The 24,766-nt window shown below is 36.9% G+C and overlaps 3 protein-coding genes across 5 annotated transcripts; 1 reads left to right on the plus strand and 2 right to left on the minus strand.

The window, feature by feature from the left end:
* The first annotated feature begins 4,007 nt into the window (after nucleotides 1–4,007).
* Nucleotides 4,008–6,509, plus strand: c1galt1c1 (C1GALT1-specific chaperone 1). Its single transcript, XM_027135525.2, has 2 exons — nucleotides 4,008–4,319; nucleotides 4,701–6,509. Exon 2 carries the CDS (start codon nucleotides 4,715–4,717, stop codon nucleotides 5,672–5,674), a length of 960 nt encoding a protein of 319 aa, XP_026991326.1. The 5' UTR covers nucleotides 4,008–4,319; nucleotides 4,701–4,714; the 3' UTR covers nucleotides 5,675–6,509.
* Nucleotides 6,510–7,536: 1,027 nt separating this feature from the next.
* Nucleotides 7,537–11,335, minus strand: mcts1 (MCTS1 re-initiation and release factor). 2 transcript variants are annotated; one of them, XM_027135527.2, is made up of 7 exons: nucleotides 11,232–11,335; nucleotides 11,087–11,135; nucleotides 9,192–9,344; nucleotides 8,997–9,094; nucleotides 8,065–8,198; nucleotides 7,895–7,962; nucleotides 7,537–7,757 (listed from the first exon to the last, which is right to left on the minus strand). In XM_027135527.2, exons 2-7 carry the CDS (start codon nucleotides 11,095–11,097, stop codon nucleotides 7,676–7,678), a joined length of 546 nt encoding a protein of 181 aa, XP_026991328.1. In that variant the 5' UTR covers nucleotides 11,098–11,135; nucleotides 11,232–11,335; the 3' UTR covers nucleotides 7,537–7,675. The 2 variants fall into 2 exon arrangements, with proteins under 2 accessions (XP_026991328.1, XP_047658475.1); XM_047802519.1 differs by having other exon boundaries at nucleotides 11,087–11,274.
* Nucleotides 11,336–11,574: 239 nt separating this feature from the next.
* cul4b (cullin 4B) lies at nucleotides 11,575–24,642 on the minus strand. 2 transcript variants are annotated; one of them, XM_027135253.2, is made up of 21 exons: nucleotides 24,418–24,642; nucleotides 22,285–22,710; nucleotides 21,472–21,587; nucleotides 21,152–21,255; nucleotides 20,902–20,971; nucleotides 20,296–20,369; nucleotides 20,011–20,173; nucleotides 18,623–18,712; nucleotides 17,701–17,783; nucleotides 17,543–17,610; nucleotides 16,922–17,040; nucleotides 16,642–16,834; nucleotides 16,419–16,523; nucleotides 15,770–15,880; nucleotides 15,547–15,632; nucleotides 15,329–15,436; nucleotides 15,118–15,231; nucleotides 14,853–14,958; nucleotides 13,733–13,905; nucleotides 13,486–13,638; nucleotides 11,575–12,820 (listed from the first exon to the last, which is right to left on the minus strand). In XM_027135253.2, the coding sequence occupies exons 2-21, from the start codon at nucleotides 22,439–22,441 to the stop codon at nucleotides 12,725–12,727; spliced, it is 2,289 nt and encodes a 762-aa protein (XP_026991054.1). In that variant the 5' UTR covers nucleotides 22,442–22,710; nucleotides 24,418–24,642; the 3' UTR covers nucleotides 11,575–12,724. The 2 variants fall into 2 exon arrangements, with proteins under 2 accessions (XP_026991054.1, XP_026991053.1); XM_027135252.2 differs by lacking the exon at nucleotides 24,418–24,642 and having other exon boundaries at nucleotides 22,285–23,159.
* Nucleotides 24,643–24,766: the final 124 nt, after the last annotated feature.

Genomic DNA, 24,766 nt, shown 5'->3' on the forward strand with positions numbered 1-24,766 from the left:
CCTAGATTAAAGCGACTCATCTTAAAGGGCCAGCGCTTTACCCTGAGACAAAGGAACATGTATTTCAACCTGTCAGAAAGCCTTATTAAAACAGCAACAGACTTTTTGTCTATTAGATACTGGCATCTCCACTGTTGTAGGTTTTTATTTTTTCTTGTGTCGTTTTCACGCAATGCATATCAACGAATATTTCACTATATAATGTATTAAGCTTATGCCTGAGAAATTGTGCTCTGCTATAGTCTGCTATAGAAATTCTGCTCTGTTATACAATAGAATATGTTGGTTCATTTTCAGGTATATGTTTATAAGCCTGGGTGGCTTTAGTGGTTTGCACATTTGCCTCATAGCTCCAGACCTGGGTGTTTAATTCTTGCCTCCGCCCTGTGTGCCTGGAGTTTGCATGTACTCTCCATGCTTCAGGGGTTTCCTCTGGGTAATAAGGTTTCCTCAACGAGTCCAAAGACGTGTGTTATAGGATGAATGGCATATCGAAATTGTCTGTATCATGTGATTGTGACTTGCCAGGATTTGTCATCCAGTACAGGGTGTCCCTGGAATCGACTCCAGTTTCCGCATGACCCAGTGGAGAAAGAAAAATGGAGAGATAAAAGAACCAGAAAATGGAGAGATGGATAATGCTGCCATTCTAATGCAAAACAGATACCCAACTTTTGTTCCTGCACATTTTATTTAGTGTACTCCCTTCTCTGTTATAGACACTTCAAATCAAGAAGGTGAGCAGTTGAATCAGGTGTGATGGGAGCATGGTTAATACCAAAATGTGAGTACAGTGGGTTCTCCAAAACCAGTAATTGGAACTTGTATAACAGGTTATTATTGGTATCATTTCTTTAGTTTGTCTAGTAAACATTTATGGCAGACATACCATACAATCTAGTGCTTATAACAAATAGGAAACATTGATGGAGTTTCATCTGTCAGCGTCACTTCAAAATGTTCCAAGCCTTTTTTGCCATTTACATTTACATTTACATCTATGCAGACACCCTTATCCAGAGTGACGTACAAAACTGCTTTGAACACTCTATCAATGAATACATTGACACTGGTGTACTAGGTCACAGACTTATTATACTATCAGCCTAAAAACTCTGCTGGGAGGAATTCTAGCATTTTTATTTTTCGACTATAAAACAAACATTGGATATAAGAGATGGTTTTAGTATCTAAGGTCATTTGAAGTTGGCCAGTGACTCTTTCGAGATGGAGCATAGTGAAAGGGACTGGATCCAGTGGGCAGGTGGTAGGATTGCAAGACTGGATGACTTGTAGAATCAGTTTGAGAGATGTGACAATGAAGAAGTAGAATCCTGACTATGTAATGTATATGTAGTCAGGGCAGAAATAAAGGTTTGACAGACCTTCTCATTGTAAAAGGGTCAAAGTCTTCAGCAATCAGCGAGGATGAAGCGGATGGACCTGGGGGGTTGAGTATTGAAAAGATGTTGTGAAGCTTATTAGGGTCTTGTGCAGAAGCCTCAAGCTTTTTCTTGTAGATGGCTTGACAGAAGTCACATCCGAAGAGATCCATGGCAGAGGAGCTTTCTAATTTCTCTATAACAAGCTTCTATTACCTTTAAACAATGCCCTTTGTTAAGTCAAGTCAAGTCAAGTCAAGTCACCTTTATTGTCACATCACCACGGCACATGTGCCTTGGTGAGTGAAATTCTTGGGAGCGAGCTCCAGAAATTGCAGAACCATTTACATACAATAGTAGAAACATAAACGGAACAATTTACAGACAGGTTAGAAAAAAAGAATGTGCAAAATGCTCAGTACCATTGAAATGTGCAAATGTGGAAAGTGTGGAAAGGATGCAATGTGCTCATACATAGTCAGTACACACAGTGTACTACTAGACATATATATAACCATACATATATGTATGTATAAGTATAAATATAAATAATATATATAAGTATTATATGCATGTAATATATATGTAACATGTTAAGCATGTTAAGAGCGCTACACAAATAAATGTGAATTGAATTGAATTAAATTGAATTGAACTTTAATGTGAGAAAAAGAGAACCTGCTGTTCTCAGGTTTACAGCTGTTATTAGTTGCAATGAAGTAAGCGTTAACAGGAAAAACTTACATTGCAGATATTCCACATTTTAAATATTATTACAAATTGTTTAAAAAAATATGACATGTTCATTAATGAATTCCAACTTGCTGTGCTATAACAGTAATTATACACATGGGGACATGATATTATTAGAATAATCAACCATCTCCTCATTATTTTTTATAGCTGCACATCCTGTTATCTTTAATTCCTTGCTTATATATTGATCAGGCTTGAGCACCCATCATGCCAGTGTTTTTTATACACACATATGCAGATGCAAAATTATTCATGCATAAAGCACAATAGCACGTTCATTAGATAATTTCTAATGAAGCCAAACAAAAAATACCCATAATTATTGTGGCTTAGGCAAATGTAGGGTAAGTTTAATTTATGTAGCACCATTACATTGTGATTTTATTAACTGCTTCTAATTTTTTGTTATGTTTATGTTATTTATGTTATTTGCTACCTATAACATCATTACCTTACATAGCTATCATTTACCTTTAAGGCTTACATTTATTTATTTATTTATTTATTTCTGCCTGGAAAAATGGCCAACATGGTATTATTGTAAAACTTTAATACATAACAAAAACAGTCATTTATTATTTATTATTATTTAAAAATGTAAATTATGGTGAATTTGTTAGCATTTATAAAACACAGTAACTGTATATACAGTCCAGTACAATACATATAGTATAATCTATACATCATGTATTGGATCAGAGAAAGTGGCTCATTAGAGGGTCTTCATTCCTGTCTTCTACTGTGTTCTTCTGTTACTAGGCTGTTACTTGGATGACTAGTACAAAGAGAAAGAGCATATGGGCGTCTTCCAACAGTGTGTGTAGTCCACAGTTTTGTAGTGCACTGAAACATTTTACAAGATTTAACTTTACATTTTTAAAAAAATGTTTACATAAATTTTGTATATATTTATCTAGATAAATTATCTATTTTATGCTTTATGATTTACTAAGTCAAAAAGAAAAAATATATTTTCCTTTTTCTTTAATCATTGATGGGAAAACTAGAAATAATCAAACCTGTGAATGTTAAAAATTTGGATGGTGAACTGTAGTTAGTTATTTTGTGAAATAGAAGAACCAATTCATATTTTTGGCCAGAAATATCATATCAAAATGTCAACTCCCATAACTATAACGCCCCTAATATTCAGGCTATTAAATGGCAAGATCATATATTTTTAGCTGAATCCACCATTCTGCTTTAAATGAGTACACTATTCTATTAGCATTAACATATTTATAAACAGAAATATTTAATATATATTACATTATTTTAATTACATTTAAAGTTTAATATTTATATTTTTAAGTAAATTAATTACTTAAATAATTTAATAAATTATCAGGGCAAATGGAAGGGTAATTAGTGAAAACATTTAAAAATTATGATTTTTCCAAGAAAATTTGTTATTAGTTCTTTTAGACAAAATCATATGGGTCTATTTACAAATCTGGAGGACTAGAGGCATAAAGGATGGCCTGATGACCGACACTCCTGGTAAATATGTCAAAATGAGTTAAAAAAGAATTCTTTATATTCTCAAATTTGTATTCATATTTAGGAATATCAGAGCCATCATAATACACAACCTGACAATGTATTCTGCTTTGTTATATTCACATAAAACTCGACGGTATAACTGGTATAATAGACCTATATGATTTTGTGCAAAAGAACTTATAACAAATTTTCATGGGGGAAAAAATCATCATTTTCCATTATATATTAAACTTTGAATTTAATTAAAATAATGTAATATATCTAAAGTGAAAATATAAACTTATTTATAAGCGATATCATGTACTACCAGTAGATGGCAGCAGCACTGAACGTTTACTGTTCGACTTCCGTTTGGTTGGAAATTTTACATTGTTTTCCTCTTTCTTTCATTTTAATATCTAAGAACACATTGGGCATCACAATACCGATTATTCATTGCGGTCCTGTTTGTTCGATAAACTCGGCTTTCGAGTCTTTTGCACTAGAGATCCCAGGACGATGGCTGGTGACGTCGTCACCAGTGATCCGTCACCTTTTCCCCCACATCCGGCTGCACTGGAACACGGAACTAGAAGTTGTTGTTAACGACAAGAAGTAAATAAGCCGTTTCTGACAGGGTTGGGTTCGGATGTACAAGTAGCTTTTAATTTAACTGGGCAGCAACTTCAACAAGGAAAGGTAATTTGTTTAAAATTCTTGTTGTTTGTATTGTGGATGATTGCAGGACTGTGTTTCTGAGCTGCTACTGTAACTCAGTCAGCTTACTTTGATATCAAAATAAATAAACAAACAAACCAACAAATAAATAATATTCCTACATTTGTAGCTAGATTATTTGTGGTGTTGTTATGATTCCATGTTTGTATATGTTATAGATGTGAGCTACAACATAGCAGGTAGCTTTGTGACCACCTGAAAGTGCTCAAGACATGAAGGATTTCCTTCTTGCGAGATGTGGAAATATTGTTGGATTTACACTTTGTTTGTATCACGTTTTGAAACGCTCTGTGATGATTTGTGCTCTTTTGCACTAACACTTCTTGTCTGCTGTGTCTTCAGTATCGTCCTGCAAAATGATGTCTGAAGGCAGTTCGTTTTTCAAAGGCTTGGTCCTCGGAGGCGTCTTCTGTCTGGTTTTGTCGCTTTTGGGAACCTTTAGTCCAACGATACCCCTACACGGAGAAGAACACCACGACCATCATCACCATCTCAAACCCCTCAGTAAAGAGGAGATGCAGAAGTTAAGCGAGACCGAGAAGTCTGAGCTCACACAGCAGGTGCGGGTGTATTGTGTCATCATGGTGACGCCTAAGAACCTGGTGCACTGGGTGGCTGTAAATGACACTTGGAGTAAACACTGTGATAAGGCTGTTTTCTACACCTCTGAATCAGCCAAAGTAATAGATGCTATTGATATGCAGGAAAAGGATGAGTGGATTAGGCTGCGTAAAGCAATCATACATGCGTATGAGCATGCAGATGGCCTCCGCTGGTTCTTTATTGCTCGACCTACGACGTTCAGCATCATTGAGAACCTAAAGTATCTAGTTCTGGTTAAAGATCCCAGTCAACCCTTTTACATTGGACATGTGCAAAAGTCTGGTGAGCTGGAGTACGTAGAGTATGACAGTGGCATTGTGCTTAGCTATGAGGCTGTGAAAAGACTCACTGAAGTTTTTAAAAATGAGGAAATATGCCCTGAGCAAGGCTATAGCTTGTGGAAAATGAGTGAAGAGAAACAGCTTGCTGCGTGCCTGAAGTTTAGCGGTGTGTTCGCTGAAAATGGAGAAGATGCTCATGGCAAGGGGCTGTTCAACAAAAAGAGTGTGTACACGCTCATCTCTGACAGCATGAGCCAGAACCCTGCCGATGTGGTGGAGGCTTGTTGCTCTGACATGTCCATCACATACGGGGACATGTCACCCAGCCAGATGCAGTTAATGATGTATGGAGTTTACAGGCTGAGGGCATATGGACACAACTTTCATGACTCCTTAATGTTTTTACCTCCAAAGAATTCAAACAATGATTAATCACCAATACCGACACTACTGATGCACCAAAAAAAAAGGTTGTATAATAGACAGTGATAAAATTCACAGTGCCAGAGAATATTAATGCACTGTAAACTGTTAGTTAAAAGAAATGTAAGAAAAGGAATTTTTGTTAAATAAAGGTTAAATTGTTCCTAGTTAGAATTATTACAATCTGGATACACTCAGGTTACACTGCAGCCCTGACAAGGATAAAGTGGTTACTGAGGATGATTGAATTTTTATACACACACACACACACACACATTATATATATATCTCACCAGGGGTTCAAAATGAAACTGTCCACAAGATCAGCAACCTAAACACATGTTAGTGCATAAAAGCCTAGAAATAATCTTTGTAATTGTGTTGATTCTAAAGTTACATTACTATTTTACAGTAAATAATCATGAGTGAATGAATAGATATTAATGAAACAATTATCTTAATGAAATACAATATACAGCAGTGATTAACTTGGCTTTTTTGTTTTCTTTCATCATTTCTTTATATTAGCAGGTGTATCAGAAAGAGAAAATTTGTTTTATATGATAAAATGCTGTTTTCGCACTGTTGAACCAGGGTTCTAATGAAGGGTAATGACTTTCTTTTTGTGTTTTTAAGCTGATTTTGTTTGTGATTATAGTTTTTTAAAGGTTTATTCTATATGTAGGTAAAAAAGAGCTGTGAATTCATGAGGCATTCCTTTCTTTTCATTCAATTCATCTGGATTCACTTGATCATTAGGTTGAGTTGTGGTGGTGATGAAATTTGTTGATACAAATAAAAGTTGGAATTCTTATTTTACAAGAATTCTAAATATTTTTTGTCACATTGAAGTCATTTTTTCACTTATATATACAGGTGCAGAATTACTGTTTATGAAGTGTACAGGACTCCTATTAGGGCTGCCATGACCAGATGTTATTACGGCGGTGTTTTATTTTTAACACACCACTGATAATGACTTAGTAGTGGTTTGGTTAAGTCTGCACTATACAACCAAATGTTTATGGACACCTGACTGTCACACATTTGACATGTGGTTGGGAGGCCTAAACCTGTTCCAGCATGACAATGCCCCTGTGCACAAAACAAGCTCTATGAAGACACGGTTTGCCAAATTTGGAGAAAAAAAATCCAGTGTTCAGCACAGAGCGCTGACCTCAACCACACTCACCATCTTTGGATGATCGGAACTCTGACTGCACCCTAGACCTCCTGACCCAACATCAGTCACTTATCTAACTAAAGCTCTTGTAGATGACTGACTGGTTTTGATTTTCACCTTCAGCCTGTGTGCAGGTTCTCCCCATGCTTCAGGGGTTTCCTCTGGGATCTCCAGTTTCCTCCCCCAGTCCAAACATGTAGGCTTACAGGCATTTCTAAATTCTCTGTGATGTGTGTGCAATTGGTGTGTGTGCCCTGCGATGGGTTGGCACTCCGTCCAGGGTGTATCCTGCCTTGATGCCCGATGACGCCTGATATAGGCACAGGCTCCCCGTGACCCGAGAAGTTCGGATAAGTGGTAGAAAATGAGTGAGTGAGTGTGTGCAATTGTGCCCAGTGATTTTATGTCCTCTATGGTGACATCTAGGATGTTCACTGCCTTCTGCCCTGAGATAAGCAGTACAGAATATGGAAATATGGATAGACAAAGTCTATTGAGTAATTTCACAAAGAGTAACATCCCACAAAAACCTAGCGTATTGGGCTACATGTTTGTTCATGGAATTAAGGCAATCACAGGTGATTCACAAGCTCTTTTCACATTAGACCACTGGTTTTCAGTTGATCTCTAGGGTAAAACGGCTGGCTGTACCCAAGGCGACTCTGATCTATAAAAACACCCGTTTAGATCGGCTTGAATGCAGGCTTTATTAGTGCATTGGGTTCAGGATCTTCAGCGTGGTTTGCCGTTGATGTACAGCAGACAGGCAGAGTGTGTTGTCTGGCAGTTCAGAAACTTGAATTACATACAGATGTTTTACAGCGTTATTACTTATACGTCTTCATGTGCCACAGTCCGTCATTGAGATAATGAACGTTCTCGACCCCAATCCCCTTGTTGACCTTCTCTCTGTTTTTAGACATAATGATTATGGTTATTCAGGCAGAACACAACACACAATCCAAGTTAACATCATCTTGCTTGTAGTTTCCGACATGAATTTCATGTGGATATTTAGAAAGAAAAAAATAACCAAGACCACTTACATGTTGTCTGTAGACATCTTCATCACCCCCACAGAGAGAGCATGCTGCTTGCCTTCGGCCATTATCGCCTGACACCATGACTCAAGGACAAAAAACAACCCATTTTGTATTCTGTACCAGTTTAACCTTTATTTCTACTGAAATATTCTGTGCTGAGTCTCAGAGGATACGACTACTGTGTCCACATCAGCAGGGTAGAGTTTAGCTCCTGGAGACGTCAGCCCCGGGCACATGATGTTCGCTCCGCTGAGAACAAACTTGATTGCTCCTTTATCTACTTGCTGGTGTGGAAGAATGAAAGGATCTGTAAAACAACACAGCAAAAAAAAAAAACCAGCACAAATGATCAAATACTGAATCCTGGCTTAAGCAATTTGCCATTTTTTTCAATAACACAAATTGCCTCTTTAGTTATTTTCCCTGTTATATCTCATTAGAAAACATATGGAAGAGAGGCACTGATGCTTGGATGAGAAAAATATCAAGATAAGGAATTACAAGAGTACACAGTGTACAGTTTGTCATTTGGGACATAGATTAAAATGTATTTCAGGAAACAGCACAATAGCTATGTTTCTATTAATGAAATCCTCTTATGCTATTAGGTAACAGAAGTTATATAGTTGTTATATAGTTGAATATGACAGGACAAAGGCAGGGTTGTGTAATGTGTCCTTATTATTTCTTATGAGAGCAAGTTTTGAATGATTTGCAAATGTTAATACATTTTTAGTAATTGTTAATAAAGAACGCCATGCACTTTTCATCACTTTCAAATGACATTTAATAATGTGGAAAATCCACCAAACAAATGGCATCCTGTTATCAGTTACGTTAGAGCAGCTATAAAAAGCATCCCTCATCAGCACCTCTTTTTCTCTAGCAATTTTGCCAAGAAACCAGAAAAATAAAAAGGTGCAGCCAGTGGAGACTGGTTTCAAAAAAATAATACATAAACCTCAACTTTACCACCGATTAAACTTTTCCTACTGACCAATCAGAACTAAGAATTTAACAGCACTGAGAAGAACAGATAAATAATAAATGGATATTGCTGAGGCAAATTAGGAACTTAGGGTGTTTGATGGTTTAGAAGATTTACATTTGTGGAGGAGTCGCAGGGTTGGATAGAAAGGTCCTTCTCTCTGCCTGAAGAAGAGCAGCTCACCATTTACTGTCAGAATTTCAATGTGTTCATGACTGCAATAATAAACAAACAGGAATCAATAAAAACTAAGAGATTTTTGAATTCACAAAATTAAGAATATGCGATTTACAAGCATAATGTGTTTCATACCATCTGACAATTTTGACTGGATCCTTTTTGGGCATGATCTGATTGAGCCATGGGTCAATGTCAGGGAACTGCTCAACAAGCTGATTCTTAATGCCTTTGATTACAGAAGTCTTTAGCTGAATACAGTTGGAGACATTTTCCTTTTCATCAAATCTGGATGAGGAAATACGAGGAACAGGAACATTTGGATTAGTAAATGAAAAAATGAGCATGATGGAATGAATGGATGTTCAGATAAAGATGATTAGACCCTATTACTAGTCCTTTCCTAAATCCTTATTTAGTTTCAACTGTTAGATGTTGTTATGGATGAATGTGAGAAAGTATGAGGTTGAGCTACTTTTTATCTCTAATGAGTGTCTGGAGCAGAGCAAATTGTTAGTTTGCATATCTGAGGTTTTATTTTGTCTAGAGCAAATTGAAAAATGCGGCATTTTTATCACATCTACCGTCACACATTTTAACAGCACAGTGAAATCCTCTCTTCGCTTATCCCTTAGCTTGGAAGATGGGGTTAGAGCCTGGTGAGCATAGGTCAGTCATGATGCAGCACCCCTAGAGAGGGTTTAAGGACCTTGCTCAAGAACCCAACAGTGGCATTTAGCAGTGCTGCAGCTTGAACCCCTATCTTCTGATAAACAACCGGAAGCCTGAATAATGTTGTGATGAAGGGGTATATTTGGTCTTCATCAGTGTGTTGGTAGGTACTAACCACTATATACCAGGAAAACTCTACAAGGCCTGCTGTTTTGCAGATACTGTCTTCTAGCCATTACAATTTTGGCTTTTATCAAAGTCACAGATTCTTACACTTGCCTGTTTTTCTTGCTTCCAACATATAGACCTGAATAGAAGTGAGCATGCCAGTAGTTTTAATGTTATAGCAGATCAGTGTATAGTATCCATTACTATTCACAGCAAATATCTATTATATGTACATTTACATTTTCAGCATTTGGCAGAAGCCCTTATATCCAGAGCGAATTACATTATCTAATTTTTATACAGCTGAGCAATTAAGGGTTAAGGGCCTTGCACAGGGGCCCAGCACTGGCAGTTTGGTGAACCTGGGATCGAACTCACAACCTTCCATTTGGTAGCCCAACACCTTAACCACTAGGCTACCATATGTCATTATATTATATTAAGACGTTGTAATGTTTAAAGCACAACAAAATATAAACACAGCACCCGAGAGTAACTCCTTGCATACATTGGTGCACATGTTCCCAACCCTGGTCCTCCTGTCCTTTACATTCTGGTGTTGTTCTTGCTCTAAGACACCAAATCAATTCAGGATTAACTGTTGATATGATTGGCTGAAAGTGGTGCACTAAAGGAGTAAAAACACATTTACAGCATTTAGCAGACACCCTTATCCAGAGCGACTTACATTTTTTTTATCTCATTTTTATATAACTGAGCAATTGAGGGTTAAGGGCCTTGCTCAGGGGCCCAGCAGTGGGAACCTGGTGGACGTAGGAATCGAACTCACAACCTTCCGATTGGTAGCCCAACACCTTACCCACAAGGCTACCATGGTTGGGAACCCAGTGCACTTGGCTAAGAAAGCACGATCCACATGATTCACGGGACTCTTTGATGGAAACCTGGTGGATGTGTAGAGAAGGATTAAAGCACATAATTAATGTAACACAGCAGTGAACTTCCTAGCTAGCTTTAGCATGTAGCCTGGCTTTATAAACAGAGAGAATAATAGTAAGCTGCTAGCGTGAGTACTCAGTGAAATACATGGTTTTCACATTGTTTTCGTAAGTAGGGTCGATTTCATCATCTGTACAAAATGAAAACAAACATAATTCACTCTCCCATGTTGAAAAGCTAACTGCTAATCATGCTAATCTGTGTATTAAAAAGTCACAGCCGGTTCTTACTTCTTAAACATTTTGCTGGTCGTGTCTCAATACTCTTTCCTGTGTGTCCCTTGGTTTAAAATAAAAAAAAATAATAGTAAAAGGTTAACAATACGTAAAAATCATTTAACAAGATGTTCAATGAAACAAACGATTCATTCCTCACGTCGTGCAGCAAGCAAACACAGCCTAGCGGACTCTACCGTACGCGACGTCTTTTTTTTGTGACAGTTTTCAACTCTTTACGGCATGTAAAATGTTTGTATATACAATATGTGCCAGTGTGTGTAGTTCATTGGCTACAAATACAAAAAAACCTGAGCTTTCACCTGAGTACAGTTAGTAAATATATTTCTCATATATTTCATACCAAAGACTATACCCTGGATTTTAAAGACCAATATTTTTAGCTTTTATAAAACTGACTTTTAAAATTTGTAAAATAAAAATCCTCCGAAAATTTTAATGAGTACACTTTTCAAAAAGCAGCAGAATAGAAAAGGACATGATAATGGAAACAGCCGTTTAATCTGAAGCAATAAAAACAAGCAGATGTATTCAGACAAGAGATACTTGTCCTATTATGATTTATCGAAACAATGTAATCATACAACTCTATTCGTCCAGTGATGCCATACAGGAGCTTCTCAGTGTAATATGCCAAAGAAATACAAACATACTAGGATAAGGTAATTATGACACTGCTGTGCTTTTATACTGTTCAGTTTCTGAAAAAAATTGTTCATTTGCATTAACTTAATTCCCAGTCAATTTTAAAAGACAGTTTTCCCTCCAACTGCAACAAAACAGAATCTTTATTAGAAAACCATCCTTAACATTCCTGCGATTTTGTCCAAAGCTTGACTAAATCTGTGGTAAGAAATCCATGCCAAGATGGGTTGCAGGGTGGATGTGGGCATGACATATATATTTAAACAGAAATCAAACAAAACCAAACCTCTGGGTAGAAACGAGTAGATGTATTGACAAGTTTAGCAGCATGATTTAGTCCTATAACAATGAGTGCTTGATTGTATCTAGTTTGGCACAGTTTAAGTACTTCAAATTTGGCTTGCCTCATGCCTTCTGACCATTTTCAATTAACCTGTGACCCATCCGTCTCCAGTAGTGAAGCTTTGTTTCTGTCTGTAGAGGTTTCCCATTAGAAATGTGAAACCTTGTTTTTAATGTTATACACTCGTGTTGCTACAGCACTAAACAAATCTTATTTTATTAGTAATATCTTTTTTCCATTTTTCCTCCAAATGCAATAACATTTTGCACAGGATACACAGTGAAATAAAAGGAAACGTGACTTAAAAATAAACAGAAAAGGACATCCTGAACATAATGGACTTGGAACCAATTCTGAAAAATAAATACACTTTTCCTTTAAGCAAATAAAAAAAAAAGTGAGGGTGGAAATCATGTATCTGGTATTGTCCGATTCAAAAAGAGGAGCTCTGACACTGAAGAATACATTTCTTTAATGGGCATGCAATCCAGACGAAAACATACCCCAGAGAACAATTTCCATTCAGTTGTCGGTCACTGGGTTAAAGAGGGTTAAGATAACTGAAGGCTTCTATTTCACATGTTTACCGAGAACAGCCTCCTCTTTCTTGTTATTCCCCACTCTTCCTTTCCTTTTCTCTCTCTCTAAGCCACATAATTGTACTGATTAGAATTCTCCTTGTCTCTTTCCATGTAGTCTCTATCGATGAGCGACTCTATCCTCTTCTTTAAATCAGCAGGCTGTAATGCAGAGACAAACACATGACATGAACTTAAATTTCTATGTATGAAATATTGGGTTTCTTTGTATATTAGAATTATTTCTACAGATCACCTTAGACACGTCTCAGTCAGCTCCCCAGCTTGTAAATCAGTACATCATGTAGTTCGGACACTGGTTCACTGATGACTTCCAGTGACGTAACTACAAACCCACACTGTACAACTAAACCACTGTCTTGTTTTCAAATTAATTATGGAAACTACTTTGTCATTAAACACTTAAAGTTAAAAATGGCTAATGTAAGTAATCATTTAAGTGGTGCTACAACAATAACAAGCTACTTAATGTTGGCTGAGAGTTCGTCCACCATTTTTTTTCGACCTCAAAAGCTTTGGAAAATATGACATGATTTGCAGTAACGAAACACAAAGAGTATTGATGCTCCCTGGTTTTTGCAAGGCATTGTGGGATTTGTAATGAAGTGAATGTTCCGATGCACTGCAAGGATATGGTGATTTAGAAAGCCAATAAAATGGCCGACTCCCTGATCAGTGCCCTGCCTAATGAACTAGGAAGCTGGTTGAGATGCACCTCTTATATTTGCATTTGCTTTACTATTATTACATACTGTATATTAAAAAAAAACATTACACAAGATTAAAAGTAAAACATTTGATGTCACCTTTACAGGGAACTTGAGTTGGTTGTAAACCTCAGACACAAGGAGGTTATGACTCAAAGTCTTCCTCATCTTCATAATGCGGACGATGGCAGCGTCAATCTGGTATTGCCGGTCCTGGAACACTCGCTCTGTAGTGCTTGCCTGCTCCTCCACCTGTAATGCAGGAATCGTGCATCAAATAAAACTTTCCATTACCTCTAAGACCAGAGTTTATTTATTTGATTATGAAACCCAATCGGGTGTGTACCGTTTCTTTCATCTGGATCTGGTTGATCTTAATCCTGAAGAGCTTGTGCTTGAAATCATCATTACAGGAAAACTTGTCTCCATCTTCCACGTCTTTACTTTTGGGGGTTTTGGTGAGAACTCTCGCCTTGCCACAAGCCAGGGACTGGAGGGTACGCCTCAGCTCGCCATCCTCTGTAAGTATTGGTATGAACCTTATTTTCACTATCATATTTGATTAAATATTTTGCTTAACTTTTTCTGAGATATATATATATATATATATATGGAAACACAGGGCTGTAGTTCGTGTACAACAAATTTTGCATACTTTAGAAGACTGCAGTTTTCGCTTGTGCTTGTATCTCAATCTTATTCAACACACTTTTAAAATCTTTTTTTTTCCATAAGTGAAAAGAAACAAAATTGTATTTAAGGCGTTCATTCTGTCTGAAGCATGACTTCAGAATGGAACTGAACTAAATATTCTTATATCTATATTGCTATTTTCCTTCCTTCCCCTAGAGTGTGACTGACATCTGTTCTAAAATGCATGCACGGTTTGTATTAAACTCTCACCACATCCCTGAGTGACAGATTTCAATGCAAGGTATTGTGAATGCAAATACACGGGCACAAGCAATAAGACATACGAAATGTAACTGCAATAGACTTTTGGTTTTGTGTAAACAAAAATGCATTTTTCATTTGGTCGCAATTTATTATTATTTTATTATTATTAGTTTATTAAAAATTTTAAACAACCTCAAATACAATTAGATTTGATACAAATAGTCCAGAATGTCCATATGTAAGTATCAAAAACCTTCAAACTGTAACATTCATGGTGTAAGAAGTTCCCACTAGACGTCTTCAACAAACACTGGGGTAAAACACGATGTGGGTGTGATTCTGGAGGGCAGATACCCTAAGTCATGCTGTTTTACTAAAATGTTTACTTAAAGTCCAGTGCTCACGGTAAAGTAACTGCAGAAATTTGTGAAGTTTCATCATTTTTGCCCGGAACTCAAAGACTGTGGCATTTTTGCTCAAAATAATACTATGCTTCATCCTCCCCAGTCAGAAAACATACCCAGTGATTTTCAACTGAGGATAAAAAAACAACCTAGATTTACACATACCTATTCCTGTGGCCAGTTTGATCTCTTCCAAGGAAAATTCTTCTCCCTCATTAAACATGAGCAGAACTAATGTCTGAAACAGTGACACCTGCAGCTCTTTCTTCCCCTTTACAAAGACAGAGATATGGTGAAATTGTCTCAGGGTTTCTTTTGGTTCACAGCATGCATAATGAGAAATGTCAGTCTACAAGTTGATGGCTCGGTGTTATTCATTGTACATGTACACATGACTTTTCTATGAATATGCATTTAAAAACTTTCATACCTCTTTGAATTCAGCTTTTAATACACAATGTCCTAATGTCGACTGCCACTGTAGTTTTCTTCCACTGTGCTTCCCAAGATAAAAGGTCTTAAAGATTTCTTGTAGTCTTACCATCTTAGAGGATAAAAAGATGAGCACTGATTCACTGTAATTATGAGTTCAGAAAACTTAGAAAGCTTTATTTATTTATTTTTAATTTATTCAAACAAACCTCAGCAGGCAGATGAACTTCCATGGGGACGTATGTTGGCCAGTAACCCATAGTGAGAATGTTCACGGTCAGCTCAATGTTTCCTGGAATATTTTGGCATTGCATGTACTGAGATGAGACATCAGAAAGATAAAGATGTTAAGAGGCCATGTGAGCACTCAGTCAAAGGGACTCCAATTTAAAAAAAAAAAATACAAATAAAAATAAAAGAAAAACACCTGTTTGAATTGCACCATAATATCTTTTGAGAGCTCCATGTCCTTGAACATTCCTTCCAATTTACTGGTAAAAGCTGCTCCACATTCTAAAGCAATGACAAAAAGGCAATTAGTATTGGCTCAGCATTGGCTCACACAGTTCAGATGGTTAATGGTGAAATAGTGACACAATAAACAATTTGATTCACAGCCATACAGCAATCTAAGGACGTGCAGCAATTACCATGTTTCAGTTTTGAGAGCATCGACTTCTCAGCATCGACAGAGGCACTTTTTCCGACCAGCAACCTCTTTGCCAGGTCTTTTTTGTAGAAGGCCTCAAACACATCTTTGCCTATTAAACAAAAGAAAGCTCAGTTGTAATAACAAAATATGTAAAATGTTGTGTTCTACACATAGTTTACAAGCTGGAAAGTTGTAATTACGACATTAGTTATGTCCCAGTCACTGTGGTTGGAGCAAGATAGAGGTCTCTTTACATAAAAAAAAAAAAAAATACAGCCCAAAAAAAAAGTTTTATTCTAAAATTAAAAACAAAGAATACACATCATATGTGTATGTTTTAAAACATTTATGTAGAAACTGTAAAGAACATTACATATTATATTGTGATTTCACAATACTATCATAATTGAAATGCAATGCTTAAATCTTAAACTCTTGTTGAATAAAACTAACAACCAGAATCAGATTCTGAGACATGTAAACATTCAATTTCAACAAATTTACCATCAGCTATGAATGCCGTGTCTATTGATTCCACAGACTTACGACTTTGTGGTGTGTCCAACTCGTAAATACAATCTTTCCAGCATGACCACATATACTGATATGTCCTGTTGGTTTTGGTGGAGAATACAAAAAGATCTCACCATAAATAAACCTGAATATGATCATAATCTTGTCTAGCATCTTCTCAAGTTCTTCATCTGTGGCTTCCTTATTTCCTGCCCGCAGTTTTGAATCCACATATTTTGCTAAAAGAAAATGATGATAATATTTACACAGGAACGTTGCTTCCAGGACTGTAAATTCTTAAGAGTTTAAATCTTGCAGTAAAGCAGTAAGGACTCAAGAGATTTCGAGGCTCCTCACCTATGAGCTCTGCAGGTTTGTTCGGCCGCTTGTTGATGAAGGTCTCAAAAGCTTCCTTCATGGCATTTACAAATTTTTCATTCTTCATGAAGCATATATCGATGATGGAGTCCACTTTATCTTTGAAGTCCAGCAGTTCCTGCACCATTGTCTTGTCTTTCTCAGGATTGATCACTATTGTGCTACCGAAGGCCTATAGCATTAAAAAAAATCATATTAATTTAAGCAGGAACTTTTTTTTAATTGAAGCTTAATTAAGATTAACAGATCTGGATTTTACCTTGATGTACTCAATCCAGTGCTGCAGAAGGACCTGCACTCCCCCCCGAACTCGACTGAACAGCTGATACAGCAAAGACAAGTCCTGGATACGATTCTCATCCAGCAGATGATTCAACCCTAACACAACATGATGAACATTTGGCGAAATGATGTAACAAAAGCTTTATTTTCAGGAAAACCATGTTGCTTCCCTGATATGTAATTACACACTTTGATTCAAAAAAACTTTTAAGCTAAGGCAGAAATGTAAGAAAAGGCCTGCTTTAGAATTAATATTGTTTTCAGTTGAAGCAGCTGCCCACTGGCAGGGTGTGTTGGATTTACACATCATTAACACATCACTATATATTACTATTTCTGGATCATACTTTATTTACCTTAATTTGCCTTTAAACTACAAAGAGCCTGAGATTTTTCCTTTTCACCAAACAACACGACAACGAGTGGCACCGAAAAACACACGTGCAAATAAATACGTGCAGACGTGATTGTTCTTTTGTACTCTCCGTCCCACAAACATGGGTTTGACTGATACTGAAAAGCAAAGCACTTTATACAGCACTCTAAATTACACTTTTTCTGAAAGGTGCAGAAAAAAAATCTTTCTTTCATGTGTTACCTTTCTGAAGTGTTGCTGTCAGATGTTCACCAAGTAACTGCTTCTCCACAGTGGCAATGAGAGGTTTTCTACAACATATCACACAGGAAGTTATTCATATTTCCAAAAACCATTAAAAATTTAGTTTTCTAAGGGCAGATGAGGAGTTTAATCATTACTGTGTGCTCTGGTCCAAGTATGTGATGACTCTGTCTGCTTCCTCCTCCAAGCGTTTGTTTACATGATGGAGATACTCAGGCACCTTCAGAAAAAAAACATTTACTTTAAAAGTCTTTTTTTTTTTTTGTGGAAAAATGGAAATCACCATTTGACTGAACAACAACCTCATGTATCAAACTAGATTCAGTAAGTCAATGTTAAGAGTGTTTGCACAAGATCTTTACTGTGGATTAGAGCAGTTTTATATATGGATATATATTATATATTTTACTGTTAAGTTTTAATTGGATGTTTTTATCACATTTACAGCATTCAGCAGACACACTGAAGGCACTTGGACAAACTTTAACAATATCCTAGAACATTTTGTAAAAACAAGTCCTTTCATCATATTGGCATTTATTAAAGAAAATGAAAAATACAAAGTGAATCAACGTAAACCAATAAAATAAGACAAATAAGATTCATTTAATTCTGGCAAAAGAAATGGTGCCAAATAAAATGGATGGACCATACTGTTTGTTTACTATTAGTATTAACATTAATAAAGACTTTCACTGGCATACAATTGAGTCAAAATCACTGCCACTTGTCTTTCAACCTTCACTGTCAACCTTCATTTCAGGCTGTCAGCTGCCAGCTCTTGAACTTGTATGGAGTTTTATGAGTGACATTTGATTTACAGATGATCAGTATGATCACACCAGAGTATAAAGAAAATTCAGCTTCTCCATACCGGACAAAACTTTTTAAATTACTATAAAAAATTTATTAAAATGTGGCCCAGTGGATTAACACATAGCTGTAGCTTGTACACACTGAGCTTTTTGAGCTGCAGAACACAGACCAAAATAATATTTGTGCTAGTATAGGGAATAAGAAGAGTCCAGTCTAAAAGCAGACACTAAACAAATACATCACCTCTCTTTCCTGCATCAGCCTCTGACCTTCTGCAGCATACAGCCGATTTGTCTCCTCCAGAAAGCGTTGCTCAAATGAATCCTGATAAATCTGTATGAAAAAATGACATTTAAAAAAAATAAAAATCCAGAAAAGCAGCCACAAATGACAGGAAAGATTTTAAGAGATTGTTCTTTTTAAATCTATTAATCAACTTAAGCATCTTGTGCTCTCTAATGATTATTCCCTGTGACAATAACAACCAATATAAATTATGAATATAACATTTGTTAGGTTCGCAAGAAATATAGCAAATCGACATGTGTGGCTTTAAATGCATCTATCACTCTACCTATTTATCTAAGCTGTACTAACGCACACTGATGTAAATGTGGGCCGAACATTAAACTTTTTCATGTATTCAGTCTGACAGCTCTATGTTGCGTCTTATTATTAAAGCAAGCAGTTCGTAGGAAACAGTCCTGTCTGTGGTTCTGTAAAACTGTCTTTGCAAACAGTGCTGCTGCTGCCCCCAGTGGCTTCCCCGTGCTGTTACACCCTGGAATAAAGGTTGCAGTTACTCAGATAAAAAAAAAAAGACTAGAAAAATATAAAAGACTAGAAAAATATAAAAATCAGTGCTGTTGATATTTCACGATTAACATTATCTACTTCAGAGTAAGCTTAAAAGCCCTAAATATTTCCCAAAAATTGACTTTACAAAGTTTCAACAGCACTAAAAGTGAGTTTTTGTCCACGGTTAGTTTGTGAATTGGCCCTCAACAAGTCCATAATGCAGCAGCCAGCACCAACAAAAGTAAAAAATAAGCTTGTCATAGCACTGCTAATTCTCAGTTTATCTGGTAAGATGCTGGTCATTTATTTTCTATATCAGCAGGTCGCTGACAACAACAGAGCCTGCAAGACAAATGAAAAGTTTAACATAAAGCGCTTGTTCTATTGAATTGCGATTTCCATAGACACTTACACAGAAGCTTGCTGTATATGGCACATGTACAACATAATATCATGTGAGGACACATTGACTTCGGATTTTTCCGGAGGAGTTTCCATTGTCAGTAGATTGTACAGTACCAGTTAAATGTAAAGCTAGATTCTCTGACATTAGAAAGCTTATATGAGCAGGAGCTCTGCAGTTCTTCACTGCATCAGTAAGAGAGGCTGTTTCTAGGTCAGTGATGATCTAACCTAACCCAATCCTTGTACAATCCACAACGATTAAAGTAACATTCAATGTATGAAATTTCATTTTGTGTGTGTTCTAAAATCTAGGCACACAAAAATATTGCAAAAGTTCACATTGTTTTGGAGTTGATTGTTTTCCTAGAACAGTACACGCTGTAGTTTTTTGTTCCTTATCCAACACATACGGAGTGATTTAGGAGTACCTGGAGGTCAGACAGCATGCTCAGCAGACTTCTCAAGAGAGAGCGGTCTATAGCCTCCCCATTGCGTTCTCTCTCTATGAGGAGTAGGATCCCGTCAATCGTCTTGCTCTGTACTTTCCAATCACTGATAATGTAGAAACGAAACAACTCCAGTCCCATGTCCCTGAAGATAATATGAAAAAATATGGACTTAGAAATACTTGTCTCCAACAAAACAAACAAACAAAAAAGAATATATCTGTAATGATTTTTTTTAGTTTACACTTACAGCAAATTGATACATACCAGATTGATGGCAGCATTGAATTTTGTAAAACATATGTGCGATCCAAAAACAAAAATATACTCCTAATCATGATCTGATGAAAAACCAGCCAAGAAGAGAAAGTGTTCATTAGTTTAAATGTTAAACTGTAATAGAAAACATGAAGAAGAAACAGTGAAGTTTCTTGAAGTTTTTTGCAAGAAGTACACAAAAAACAACTGGAACTAAATATAATAAAATATTCTAAATACAAATGCTAAAGAGAAATATTGAATTTAATGTTACTATAATTAAAACAACACATGCTAATATCCTGCAATAAAATACAGCTAGAGTGAAACTAGAAAACCACTGCATCTGCCCCAGCAATAGCTCATCTAGGTACACCATGTCCTCTTTTTAATTCACTTGATAGTACTATAAGAAAATAAACGTCTAAGAAATAAATAGTGATTGGTCTGAATAACGACCCCCAACATTTCACATCAATACTGTACATTTCCCCTAATAATCTTTCCAAGTTGCATTATTACCGAAACCCAAACAGTGCCTTCACATCAAACACCATTCTCATATGGAAAAGAAAAACTAAACTAAAGGGCTTAGTTTAAATGTAGTTCTTTTACCATCTGTCTGCAGTGATCTTGCCAACACTTGTCTATTTTCTTCAAGAATAGCACACTGTCCAGAGAGTCCGTGACATCAAGGTTAAGAAAAAAAGAATTTCATCATCATCATCATCATCATCAGGTCAATTCAGTCACAATTTAACAAACTGGTTTCACCACTGCTTGTGTCATAGACTTCACATTGATTTGCAAACATGAGGCTTTTAACACAGCAAACTCTGCAAAATCAACATGCTGAAAAGGATATTCTCGAAACTCATCGATTTGTGCCTTAATGTGGTCTTCACAAACCAATCTCAGCTGCTTATACAGCTTGGCAGATATCTTATGGGAGCACAAATTCTCAACAGCCTGAAAGAATTAAAACAAATATATAGATTTAGAGGTAACGTGTGTACAGGGAAAAACATACAGCATGGTGGATAGTGATACTGCTGCAATAAACACGGACAAATGTTTGTCACAGAAGGAAATCCAGGAGCCAGGCTGAACGAGGACATCACTATTTGTTGTAACAGTGACTCAGCAGGTGTAATGGAAGTAATATCTGAGCACTTATTTTCCCACCTGATAAAGTTCCTCCAGATTGTACTTTATTGACGTGCTATTCTGAATGGCTTCCACTGCATCCTTCAGCTTCTGCCATGTCTCACGTGTGTAGTTTTCAGGCAATTTTGGCTTTTCTGTCAAAAATATAAAATATAGGATAGAATAGTGTGTATATATGTATATATAAATATGATGACTGACACATGGGATTAAAATATTGCTAAATAATAATAATAATAATAATAATAATAATAATAATAATAATAATCAGATTTGCTATAGTTCTTGTTTCGTAACCTTTTAAGGATTATGAGAAGCTGAACCTGTTACAGCACCTAGTATCCGGTATATTTAATATTGTGTACAACAGTAATACAAGAAATCCAGTCCTGGAAAATGAAGTGTGTGTGTGTGTGTGTGTGTGTGTGTGTGTGTGTGTGTGTGTAAATTTAGTTGCAATGTGGATTTCTAATAACAAGCTAGTGGTTCTGGTTTAGTGGTTCATCTTGGGAGGCTTTTCATATCATCAGTACAGAATATTTGGCACTTCCAGGCCCTAATACTGATAACTGATGCACCAGTAACAACTTATCCGACACAAGAGCTTATATTACTATTATAATAAGCAGTCAGATTGGAGCTCGAGCTCGTGCTCACGGTTTAAATATAAACAGGGTGATTTTCCTAAGAGACAACAAACCGTACACACACTTGACACCTGCGTGCAAACGTCCGTGTGAACGTGAACGTAAATAAATGTCAAGTTTCGAAGCGTGAAAGGGAACAAACAGACATGGGGCTTTAGAGGCCAGTGGTTTCGGCTGTTTTTACCCTTAAAGTTTTTGATCACAAGTTTCTTAGCAGCTCCGGGTTTGCTATTGGTGGTGAATGTCGCGGATCCGGCGGATTTGGTGAGTCCGTTTGCGTGACCGGAGAAAAAAGCGCTTTTCGCCTTGGAGCACGATGCGGTCGGAGATTCTTCTGCCATCTTTACATCCAGCCCTGTGCACTCCGAGCGCTCCTCGAACCGCAACTTCTTCTGGATGTGCTGCGAGGAGGAGGAGGAAGAGCAGGACGCAGAGGAATTGCACACTGCTTTAGGGGATCTCGGAGACGCAGAGACGGAATCAGTGTCCTCTCTGTCGGAGCTGAGAATCTTCCTCTTCCTGCAAGGCGTCAGGCTGCTGTCGCTGCTGACATCCGAAGCTGCCGCTCTGGCCTCTTGGCTTGGCGCTGGGGGTTTAGGGGAAGGTAAACCTGTTGGAAACATGAAAAAAAAAAGAAAGGAAAAAAAAATCAAGTCGGTGATCTGAGAAATGCTGCGCTGCTGCTCGACGTGCCGGTGGAAGTCGTTTCTATAATCCTTTAGCCCTTAGTGTGGGTCAAAAAAATCCCCAAAGCTGACGTCCGGTCTGTGTTTAGTGTTAAACAGACAATAAATTGAGAAGTGTAGCCCTAGTTAGAGCCCCTGTTTTCTTGTTATTGCTGGCAGAGAGGAAAGATGGTTGATTATTGCTTCCTCTTGGACACAAGCTTGTGAGATTCTTCAAATTGATATTCAAATTCATTTCGGTCACAAAACACTACAGCTGTACGTTGTAACGGTTGTATTAGCATTCATATTAAGTTTCTTAACCGTATTAGTGTAGAGTTTGTTATGTAATTCCGCTGATAAATAGTTATGATCAACTTTACAAGTCGAAACGTTGACCTACCGGAAGTACTTCCTATACTGTTGTGGTTAGCATGTTAGCTCCGTGTGTTAGCTCAGCAGCTGCGCTGTGCGCGTGGGTTGACCTGACGTGGGCCTACCACCAGGGGGCACCCCAGACCTGTTTCAGCTGCACGACGTTTACCATAACAAGATTTCAGTGTCAAAGTATGAAATGAAATAAAGTACAAGTAACTATAGTAACAGGTGTTCTGTCTGTTTCCTCACACCACATGTTATGATCACGTGTTTTTTACTAGTCTATGTTGTGTCAAAATGCTATCTTGCAGTGAAGATACTTATTGACCAAATAGACTACAACACACACACACACACACACACACACACACACACACACACACACACACACACATACACACACACACTTCTGAAAGACGCAGTGGAGGGAGAACATCCCACTGACCTCAGTGCTAAATCTCACAGGGACATCATTCACCATTAAAGCGGTTTACAACAAATTTTGTTGTGACCTTAAAATATGAAAAAAAAAAACTGCATTTATTAATGATTAATTTTAACCTTTTGTCTTACATAACATAAGGATTACCTACTAAAATATACCAGCATATTATTTTGCATTCTATAGATTGATATCACTGACTGTTTTCGTTGCTTTGGGGTAACCAGTGTGGAATTATACTGATAAACCCATATGTAACATCAACTAATGGAATAGACCTGTAAAATTGAGTCCTGCTCACTAGTATCATTAACTTTTTACACTTAGCCAGTTAACAACTTCTTTGTTGGGCAATCCAGTCACATACAAATCACAAAAACCTTCCTGATCATAAACTTAATCTGAATAAAACAAATATGTTTTTATTCTTTTATTTTAATTCCTTATTCACATATTTCTTTTTATATAAAAGAGGAACCGTCTGTACTGATATATTTAGAGAGTTATATAACTTTTTAATTACATATGTGGGGTAAAATACATGCAGATGCAGTACGAAAGCCCGCCCTATAATGACGGGATCCCAAAAACACTTGTGTAAAGCATCAATGCAGTTCAGGGACAGCTTCTTTCCCCAGACACTAATGATAAAGGCAGGCATTATCTGACACCAATTTTCCATATCTTACTACACTAAACTTCTCGGTGTATCTGCAAACTTCATTCTTGTGATTATATCTTGCATCTTCTAACCCTAACCCTGTTCAAAACAGCCATCTTTTTTCTGTGTTCTGTATTGTACACATTCATCCTCGAACCTTTCATAACTTACCTGCATTACTGGATCATTTTGTATTCCTCATATATTATGCAACCTCACACCTGTGCAATATCTTTCAGCCAAATTGTGTCCTGTCGTCGTTGTATGTTGCATACATGAAATCATGTGCACTTTATGTTAGCTGTAGCATATCTGTCTTGTTTTAGTCTCTATCCTTGAAACAAATCCCAGCAAAGTTGACTTGAGTCAGAGACAGTCTCATCTCCTCTTATATTTATTTACGTAAAGAAAAAAAAGAAAGAAGTAAGAAAGAAAAACATGACACATTGGCTCAAAACATCCCCGTCGATGGAGGGATTTTTAAAGCATGGCAACACAGCGGTGCATCTCGCCTGTCATG

This window comes from Tachysurus fulvidraco, chromosome 17 (genome assembly GCF_022655615.1).
Source record: "Tachysurus fulvidraco isolate hzauxx_2018 chromosome 17, HZAU_PFXX_2.0, whole genome shotgun sequence".
Classification (NCBI taxonomy): domain Eukaryota; kingdom Metazoa; phylum Chordata; class Actinopteri; order Siluriformes; family Bagridae; genus Tachysurus; species Tachysurus fulvidraco.